The following is a 10,662-nucleotide window of genomic DNA, read 5'->3' on the forward strand; positions in this document are numbered from 1 at the left end:
GTTGTGGGTAGCTGGCGAGTGTCAGCCGACCCTGCGCCCCAGCTGCCCCGGTGCTTTTCTGACCGGAAGAGGCTTGTGGCCCTATGTAGGCCGGATTTCTCTCTCCCCAACCAGAGCAGTCTCAGGTCCCACGTGATTCGTGTCCACTGTTTTGACACAGGAACACAATGCTGTCATCTACCATGTTCACACTTGATAACTGTCTAATCATGTTGCAAAAAAAAAAAAAAAAATCTCGTAATGTTTTAAGCATATTGACAATTCCATGCTAGGCCACATTCTTTGTGGTCTTTGACACTGTGCTGTCCACAGACTGCTGGTTGGCCATGCCTCATGTGGTTCTAAACAAAATTCCTATAGTAAATAAGTCCATAAGAGGGCAAGGCTATCTCATTTTGATTTCTTTTTAATTACAAAAGGAACAGGGCTTAGAGACTAGATGTGAACTCAGGTGACAGAGTGCCAAGCATGCGTGAAGGCCAGCTTGGATGCTAGCACCTAGAAGTCAAGCATGATGGCACATGCCTACCAGCCTAGTCCCTGGCAGGAACGAAGGAACAAAGGGAGGGAGGGAGGGAGGGAGGAAATAAAAGTAAAGTACTATTTCTGCTATCATATCCCCAACAACTAAATGCTTTCTAAGAAAAATGTCTTTCTCACTGAATCCTTGCCAGTACTGGATATTATCATTTTAGCCCAGTCTTTGGCTCTGGTATAGTTGTATGATTATGACTATTATTAGGACTGAAAATTAACAATATTTATAAAGTATTCTCATCAATAGTTTCTAGAAGAAAGATTCATGCAACGTGCCCTGACTGCCCTAGCCCCATGGACTTGTTAGACCCCAATGCTCTGGAAGCTGCCATGGAGTCGCTTGCGAAGTTCAACAGTAAGAGCCCCTCCAAAAAGTATGAACTCGTCAAAGTCACCAAGGTTGAGAGCCAGGTAAAGCTAAAATGCCCATGTCAGTTACACAGCCGTCGCTGCAGGGTCTTAGCCTGGTTGAGGGGGTGGGCTGTCCAGGCATTCTGTCTGCCTAGGACCTGCAATCCTTTCCTACATCTCCATTTCTAGGAGAGCCACTGTGCATTCAGTCATGTTACTGTTCTTGCTATTCCTTGGAATTTGTATGAATAGCAGGTGACTTGACTGACTGACTTTCTTTCTTTCTTTCTTTCTTTCTTTCTTTCTTTCTTTCTTTCTTTCTTTTTTGAGACAGGGTTTCTCTGTATAGCTCTGGCTGTCCTAGAACTCACTCTTCGACCAGGTTGGCCTCGAACTCAGAAATCTGCCTGCCTCTGCCTCCCAAGAGCTGGGATTAAAGGCGTGCGCCACCACTGCCCAGCCTATGACTTGACTTTCTTAAAGCAAGAAGATTCTTAGTTTCATGTGAGCTTGGGATGAAATAGGTTCAGCATTTTTCTGGCTGATTATGGACCCTTTAGCAAGACAACTTTTGCTTCTTTAAGGCCTGGGGTAGGTGTTGAACTTTATGGGTTGTGAAATAAGAGATTCATTTATATTTCAATTGTGTGGATAGCTCTTGCATATAAATAAAACTAAAAGCAAATCTTTATTTAAAAAATAAGCAAACCAAGGCACTGATTTTTATGGTTTTTTTTCTTTTAATTTCATTTCATGTGCATTGGTATTTTGTCTGTGTGAGGGTGTTAGATCCCCCTTGAGCTAGAGTTATGGACAGTTGTGGGTGCCAGGAATTGAACTCAGGTCCTCTGGAAGAACAGTCAGTGCTCTTAACCACTGAGCCATCTCTCCAGTCCTGATTCATATTTTCTAAATAGCAGAATTACTGACTTGGTCTTGTGCCTGTGGGGACTTTAGGAACAGTGAACTTGGGTGTTGACAGTGTCTCAGAATCAGTTCTATACAAGGACTGTTGTCAATCCTGAGTTTCCCCTGGGGTAAGATTTTAATGTCTTAACTCTTATTTCATGGCAGTGGGTGTCTGGCCCTGCTTACTATGTGGAATATTTGATCAAAGAGGCCCCATGTACCAAATCCCAGGCCGGCTGTTCGCTCCAGAACTCTGACTCTGAGGTGAGTGTTCCCGACTGACTGTACAATCTATATGTGTTCACAGGTCATCAGTACTGTGGAGCACAAATTCCCCGGGGGGGGTGTCACAAGTCATCCGATGCTTTTCCTCCCCCCCAAGCAGTTAGAAACTGGGCAGCTCTTGATGCAGTGATAGGATTTATTTGATTCTACGTGTGGTTTTTATGTAATATAATTGCAAAAAAAAAAATCATGAGAGGACTTGGAAGACAGCCTGGTGTTCCATTCTTTGGGCCACTCTTGACAATGTGGCTAAGTAAAATAAGGGATGAGCACCCAGCACTATCAGAAATATACTGGGAATGTGATCAGTGTGGTGTGTTTGAGCACCACAGGGCAACAGTACTTTTCCTTATTTATGTATAGTGGGGTTTTATTGAGCTACACTTCACATACAATAAGATTTATCCCTTTAAAGTAGATAATTCCATTTTTGTTATATGTTTACTGACCTGAGTCACCATAACCACCTTATATTTTTTTAAAAATACTTTTATTAGTTCTCAAAAGAAACCCCATTTCTATTAAGTTAACCCCCATTGCTGCCCTAAGAAGCCCCTAGAAACTATGAATCTGATTTCTGTCTTAATAACTTTGTCTATTTCGGCACTTCATACAAACGGGATCATGCAGAGGATGGGGGTGGGGAGAGATATTTATTTGAATAAGAAACTTGACCGATGAACGCCATCAGACTAGCCAATGAATGAGATCGGTGAAGTGCAGGCCCCCCCCCCCCCCACAGACCAGCCCTCTGTGCTCCACTCCATGCTAGCATGGAATATCCACCTGTTCTTGCCACAAGTGCATGCAGTTTCTCTAGAAGGTTCTCTGAGAGTCTCTGAGCCATGGCATTAAAGAGGAAGAAGGGAAGTCAGGGCCACCATTTTACACTAATGGATTTTTCCCACCTGGAGAAATTTCTGGTCTTCATGTGACCAAGGAAACATATAGAAGATAGGCTTTGTTTGAGGCATGCAGTTTCAGAGGGTTAGCATCCATGGCCATCATGGTGCATAGCATGATAGCAGGCAAGAAGGCATGGTACTGGCAGCAGTGGCTGGCAGCTTCATTCTGATCCACAAGTAGGAACAGAGGGAGCTAAATGGGTTCTTAAAACCTCAAATCCCAATCCCAGTGATACATCCCCTCTAAAAAGGCCCCACCTCCTAATTCTTCCCAACCAGTTCTACCAACCAGGGACCAAGCATTCAAATATATGAGGCTATAGAGCCACTCTCATTCAAACCACCACATATGGATTTACTGTAAAGAAGAAACTTAGAGATATATGAAAGGAAAGTTTCAATGTTTTTTAAAAAAATAGATTCAATCTAGTTGTTTGACAAGAGACTTTATTAAATACAGAGGAATACTAGGTAGCCATTATAAAAATAATTGAAAAAAAAGACTATCAAATGTCATACAAAGGTTTTTACAATATGTTGCTCAGAAACAAACTAGTTTTTAAAAATATCATATGCAATATGATCATAGAGTTTAAAAGAAAAATATGCATGCATAGGGAAAAGACTAGAAGAAAGGGACCAAAAGATTACAGGTAGTGGGAGCCATGCATGGGATTATAGGTCATGGTCCTTTCTTTTGTTTGTATAGATCTAAATAGTAATTTATTACATTTATAATAAAACCCCCACAATTTCATTTTCAAATAGACAGAAGGTTAAGGGGCTGAGAGTGTTTTTGCTAGAGAAGACAAAACCTCATTCAGAATACATTAAGGGCTCCTGTAGAGAAGAAAAACACCAAGCTTCTAATTGGCCAAGGGCAGACCCAGGGCCAGGCAGTGGACAGTGTGTAGACACAGGGGAACCTTCCTAAAAACCTCAGTTCCCATTGCTAGAATCGAGCTGGACTCAATTGTCTTTAGATAATTCACAGGGACCTGGCTGGGAGCCTGCCATTTTCCAAGGCAGAAGCAGAAAACCAAGGCATAGCTATGCATTATGTAAGCAGAAAAGGGGGGTTTTGCAGAGGCAGAGAAGCATGGCACAGCTATGCATTACGTAAGTGGAAAGGGAGGGGCTTGCATCTGCACTCACCTGTAACTTAATGCTCACATGATGCCTTTCTTTCTTTTAGCCCGTTGGTATTTGCCAAGGTTCTATGGTCCAAAGTTCTCTGAGGAAAGTTCCTCTGATTCTACCCATAGAAAAGTCTGTCACTGTGACTTGTGAGTTTTTCGAATCTCAGGTATATATTTATATACTTTTTAAAAACAATATTATCATTGTGTTTTTGTACAATGTAAGCTTATTGAGCACATGTGACATGGCACACATGTGGAGTCAGAGGACAACATGGTGTAGTTTGTTCTTTCCTTCCACCTTTACATGGGGTCTGGGGAGTTGAACTTGGGTCGCTGGGCTTGCAAGAGCACGATGTTCCATGTTGAGCCCTGCCATTCTAACCACCCCCACTCTGTGTTTTTCAATGATGTTTCTAGGTGCCTATTTCCCAACCTCTTCTGGCTTTCCTCGAGATTCAGAATCACTTTACTTAGGCTCTGTAAACCCACACATATAGGAGATAAGCGTACCCTACTGTTTTAGGTTCAGTGGCAGCAGGTGCAGAATCAGGGAGAACACTCAGGAACAACACAGTGAACTACACACTTGCATAGCCGAAGCCTTCAAGGTGCTAAATCCAGTGTCTCCAAGAAGCCTCTCTCACCTCAGAGAGAATCACTTCCGTGAACATGTTCATTCTTTCTCCACAGACACTAAGTTCTTCCTGGGATGTAGCCTGATCTAGTCAGACAGGCTGCCTGGGCTTCCTCCCTGCTCTGTCCCTATAAGCTCTGCTGCCACCCCTTACCTGTCTGGGTCTTGGTACCCTCATCACCTGCCTGTTGTGATATCTAAGACCAGTGAGAAGATTTGGAAGGAGGGCACTCGTACTGGGTGTGGCATGAAACAAAGAGTAAAAGAGGCCACCTGCTGCCACACCTGGGAGCAAAGGCAACTCCCTGGGGAGCCTGAGTACATCCTTTGGCCCCTCTGAACCACTGCTCTGAAGTGAACGGCCTCATGTCTAGCTTCTGCAGGCCTTAGTTCTAGCTGGCCCTTACGTGTTTTGTTGTTGATTTGTCAGGAGACCTATTCCTGAGCTCAGTGGTTCTCAACTGCAGGTGGCAACACAGGGGTAACCTAAGACTGTTCGAAAACACAGATATTTATGTTATGATTCATAAGAAAAGCGAGGTTATGAAAATAATTTCACCACAACATGAACTGTTTCAAAGGGTCACGGCATTAGGAATGTTGAGAACCACTGGTGTATCTGGTTTCTCTAAGCATTCAGAAATGCTCCAAGCAGAGACAAGTGTGTTAACCCAGGCCTGGAAACCCAGCACTCAGGAGATGAGGCTGGAAATGATGAATTTGAGCCTGGGCTAGCTTAAGACCATGTAACAAACATGCAGTCACAAAACAGCTTTGCTTGGTGTGGGTTATGGCAGGGCATTCCCTGTAGACTTCTGCATCTAACAACATTGTTATTTCAGGCTCAGGTCCCTGGAGATGCGAACCCTGCTGTTACCCAGGGCCCTCAGAAACTCCCTCAGAAAAACACGGCCCCAACCAGCTCCCCCTCCGTAACTGCACCAAGAGGATCCATCCAGCACCTTCCTGACCTGGATGATGAGAAGCCCAAGGAATCCAAGGGAGGGAGCCCTGAGGAAGCCTTTCCTGTGCAGCTGGATCTAACCACAAATCCCCAGGGGGACACACTGGATGTCTCCTTCCTGTACCTGGAGCCTGGGGACAAGAAGCTGGTGGTGCTGCCTTTCCCTGGAAAGGAACAGCGCTCCACCGAGTGCCCAGGGCCCGAGAAGGAGAGCAACCCTCTGGTTCTCCCACCCTGAGACTCACTAGCAGGGTTTCATAGGGGTATGGTCCCCAGCACTAGATGGGAGGTGGTGGGGATTGGGAAGGACACAGAAAATGAAATGTAGACAGGTTAATAAAGTGTGTCCTTTTGATGCTTCTTGGCCTCAACCTGTTGACTGGAACTGGAAATGAGACTAAATGCCCATGCTGGAGCACACTGGTTGGGTTCTGTATGCTGGGCAGCATTCTGTACAAACTTCCCAGACTCCAACTACCTTTTCATTTCTCGTTCCCTTTTTTAATCCTTTTAACATCTTTACTTATGCAGCACTGCCATAATACACATAAACCAGAATGGCTATAATGTAACTAGAATATTTAACCTAATGGGTCTACCGGAATCTGAGGCTTACTGTTGTCACAAATGCTCTTTCCATAGTTTGTGACTATGATTCTCAATCTCCTCCCAACTTCATGTTCTTTCTCTCTCTTAAAAGAAAGGGGCACATACACACACAACAGCAAACATCCTCCCAAAGGCATAAAAGAAACAAACAAAAACAAACAAAAAAATCCGTGGAGTCCATTTTTTTGTTGTTGGCTAACTACTCCTGAACACGAGGTCTGTCCTGGAGTGTGGCCAATATGCACAGTGTCACTCCACTGAAGAAAACTGATTTCCCCTCTCCCAGGAGTTGTCATTAATTGCAAATAGCATTCTAGTTAGTGGCATCCACTCCCCTTCTCCATGCTGGAAGTTCATCTGGTTTGGGTTTATGCAGGTCTTGTGTGTGATGTTCCAGACTCTGGCTCTTACAGTCTGTATTACTCTCTGCACATGGTCTAGTTTGTGGGTCTCTGTGTTAATTACCACCTACTTCAAGAGTAAGCTTCTCGGCTGAAGGCTGAGCAATACTCTGATCTATGGGTATTAGCAACATGTCATTAGGAGTCATTTTATTGTTATGTTCATTTAGCAGAATAATAGTAGTAGGTTTTCCCCTGGGTCCATGACCTATTTAGTCTTGGGTTCTTGGCCTTATTAGCATGTTGGGTCTGGGTTCCATCTCACGAAGCAGGGCTTAGCTTCACCTGAGAAGTGAGTGGTTGCTCTCACAACATCTGTACCACTATTGCACCAATGAGTATATGTTGCAGGCAAGTTGCTATTTTAGATCACAGCATTTGAAGCTATGAGAGATTGATTATTACTGTGTGCAGAGCACCTCCCAACACCATGAATCCTACTCAATAAGGTGAAGCTGCTGAGTACCAGCTCAACTCCTCCATGTTTGATAACATACTTATTGTTTTGTCTCCTAGTTCATTGAATTACTGTCTCTATATGATATTATATATAATTTATTTTTATTTTGTGTTCATTGATATTTTGCCTTCATGTAGGAGGGTATCACAAGCCCTTGAACTGGAGTTACAGACAGGTATGAGCTGGCATGTGGGTGCTGGGAATTGAACCTGGATCCTCTGGGAAGAGCAGACAGTGCTTGTCTTAGTTAACGTTTCATTGCTGTGAAGAGATCATGACCAAGGCAACTCTCATAAAGGGAAAGAGTTAATTGGGGCTGACTCACAGTTTTAGAAGTTTAGTCTATTATCATCATAGGGGGAAAGCATGACATTGTGCAGGCAGACTTGGTGCTGGAGGAGCCGAGAGTTCTACATCTTGATCTGAATGCATTAGAAGGAGACTGTCCTGTATTCCACACTGGGCAGAGTGTGAACAAATATATGACTTCGAAGCCTACCTCCACAGTGACACACTTCCTCCAACTTCCTCCTAATAGTGCCACACCAATGGGCCAAGCATTCAAATACATGAGTCTATGGAAGCCATACCTATTCTTAATTGTTTAGCTATCTCTCCAGCCTCTGAAATTTTCTTCGCATTTCTCCTAAACTAATTACTTTGAACTCTTTGTCAACCGGCCTCCCCTTAAAGGCCTAACCTGGAATGCCTGTACTATTTCCAACCCTCAGCCTCTTTTTATGTGCCTTAAAAGTCTTGGGTTGTCTTAGTTAGGTAGGGTTTTACTGCTGTGAACAGACACCATGACCAAGGCAACTCTTATAAAAACAGCATTTAGTTGGGGCGGGCTTACAGATTCAGAGATTCAGCCCATTATCATCAAGGTGGGAACATGGCAGCATCAAGGCAGGCATGGTGCAGGAAGAGCTGAGAGTTCTACATATTCATCTGAAGACTGCTAGCAGAAGACTGGCTTCTAGGAAGCTAAGACAAGGGTCTTAAAGCCCAAGCCCATAGTGACACACCTATTCCAACAAGGCCACACCTTCAAATAGTACAACTACCTGGGCTAAGCATATACAAACTATCACGGGGGTATTAACAGTAGCCCCCCTCTGTGTGTGTGTGTGTGTGTGTGTGTGTCTGTCTGTCTGTCCTGTGCCATCCATTGGAAACAGAAGATACACCACTCTCCATTGTTATACAAACTCTCAGAACAAACATCAAAGAGACATTCAATTGTAGTCTTCCCTTTTCTATATTTAAAAAATCATGAGACCAATTTCCTCTGTTAGAAACACACACACACACACACACACACAATCACTCAGGATCTGACTAAAAAGCAGAATGGCAAATCAGTCCAACCAAAAATGTGTAGGTAATGTCCTGTAATAAACTCTTTAGGCCAGGGAAGAGAAGGACAAAAGATGTTGCAATACCTGGAGAATAGCCGCAATAGGAGACCTTTAGTATCCCAGGCCACAAAGGCAGGAAGGAAGAGAGGTGGTAGACTACCCAAGCCCAATATGGGCTGAACTGTGGATCAGATCCTGCCTGGAAAGGACAACCTTGGTAATAGGATAGAGAACCTGAGACTGATCAACTCCATAAATACACTACCTTTTGTTGCGGCCTGCCCGCAGTCCACAACACGAACGGTTCAACTGAGAATGGCAGTTCGATCTGAAAAGAGAGGAATCTAGACGGGGTGAAAGAAAGAATGGAGCCAAGACAACAAACNTTCTGATCAAGGCTCAATTTTACTATTTTCAGACACTCAGTTATAAAGGAAGGGGGAGGGAACCCAATATCCCGCCAAGTAACTCAGGGTCCAGTAGCAGGACGAACACGTGTGTGCCTCCAGGCAGCAAAGGCAGGTTCCAGCAGTNGGCGTGGCAGGACGAATGAGCAGGTAGCTCCACCCTTGAGCAAGCAGGTTCCAGGCTGGGGGAAGGGAGGCCACAACCTTTTTCCTCCCTCAGTCCAATCTTCTCTAGACATTGGCTCTTTGAGTCCAATAGTAAACCAACCAGTACAGAAGCTGGCATTCGCTAATCCCTGTAGGCTTAGAATTTTCAAAACCTACTTTAATAAGGGTTTTCAAATGCTTCAAACCCCTTTCTAGCCCACCATCCAAAGGTAGGGGAGAAAAGATGGTAAATAGGACAAGGGATGTAGACCTGTTTAGAAGTAGTTCTTGCAGGCGTTCTCTCAGTAGTTCTTTCAGTCGTCAGGATAACAGCAGTCCAGTTCATTAGTGTCAGAATACCAGACACAAATTAGCAGCAGTGGCACGATCCAGCAGAAACAGCTAGGCCTCCACAGAATGGGCATGAATCATTGGGAGTGACCAGATGGGGTGCCAGAAGTTCTCTACTATGCCTCCCTCAACTAAGCAAAGATGCAAGACCAATGAAGCATTGCAAGGCTAGCTATGTAAGTGCCCCATCACTGTTCACTGAGTCTTATTTATACTCTCTCCAAACATCATGTGTCCTCATGAGGGTCTTGCCTTAGCAAAACACCATGTGAGTCTTCCTCAGCAAGATACCATGTGAATCTGCATCACCTGACACAACCAGAAACTTCTACTTCAAATCCCTGGGAATCCTGGGAAATAGGGCCAGATAGAGAAAAATCAAACAGAGGTAGACCTGGGAGCAAACAGAGAAAGACCATCACCTGTCCCAGCAGAGGATTTTCCTAAGGGTAATCTACAAGCCACACTAAAACAAAGATGGAAAGGACCTTGGGCTTTGTAACTCCCTCTAACTGTGACCTTCTTCTTTTCTTGACTGCATTCTTGGAGTAGGCTGTTCTTGTACTCAACACTCCTTGTCCACCATTCTTTCTTTCTCACAAACTACTAATTGGATGCTAAGAACATCCTTAGTCTAAAGTCAAATCAGGGTTTTTGTTTACATCTACTTTTGCTCTTTGAGCTTCGGTCATGCTGGCTTGATTTTCAAACTTTCTCAAGTAGACATCATCCTCACTTCTGTGTGTTTTGTAGGGGGATTTCCCCTACTTGTTTGATTGGCTAATAAAGACAAGAAGCCAATCATTGGGTGAAAATAAGGAGGCAGGTTTTCCAGGTCCCAGAGAGGAAGAGGAGGATAAGAGAGCAAGAAAGTAGTTTTGGAGTGAGGCAGTAAAGAGAGAGGACACGCAGAATGTAGGCCACAGAGATGTTAGACCTGGTGGCAGCCTCTGCCACCAGAAGAATTCCAACATAGAATAGCTGATGAATTTAGGACAATAGATTCCTATTCCTCTCCCAACATGTGTCATCTGGTTATGATACAAATATTAATCTTAAATATTAAGATTGCTGGTGTTTTCCATTCTCAACAATTCAGGTGAACAAGTGAGAGGGTGTAGCCACATGGCGGCCATTGGCAGAGCCTGCCACGGGGTGGATGGATGATGAAATTCGAATTTGAATGTAGCTCCAGGTGTTCT

The 10,662-nt window shown here is 44.1% G+C and overlaps 1 protein-coding gene across 2 annotated transcripts in view; it reads left to right on the forward strand.

Annotated features, from left to right (window-relative positions):
- Positions 1 to 6,098, forward strand: part of Fetub (fetuin B) — a 13,123-nt gene extending 7,025 nt beyond the window's left edge. For both annotated transcript variants that reach the window (XM_021185439.1, XM_021185438.2), the window contains 4 exons: positions 785 to 948; positions 1,963 to 2,061; positions 4,183 to 4,293; positions 5,606 to 6,098. In XM_021185439.1, coding sequence (XP_021041098.1) covers positions 785 to 948; positions 1,963 to 2,061; positions 4,183 to 4,293; positions 5,606 to 5,965 — 734 coding nt within the window. In that variant the 3' untranslated portion in view covers positions 5,966 to 6,098. The remainder of the gene's footprint in view (positions 1 to 784; positions 949 to 1,962; positions 2,062 to 4,182; positions 4,294 to 5,605) is intronic.
- Positions 6,099 to 10,662: the final 4,564 nt, after the last annotated feature.

Source organism: Mus caroli, chromosome 16 (assembly GCF_900094665.2).
Source record: "Mus caroli chromosome 16, CAROLI_EIJ_v1.1, whole genome shotgun sequence".
NCBI lineage: Eukaryota > Metazoa > Chordata > Mammalia > Rodentia > Muridae > Mus > Mus caroli.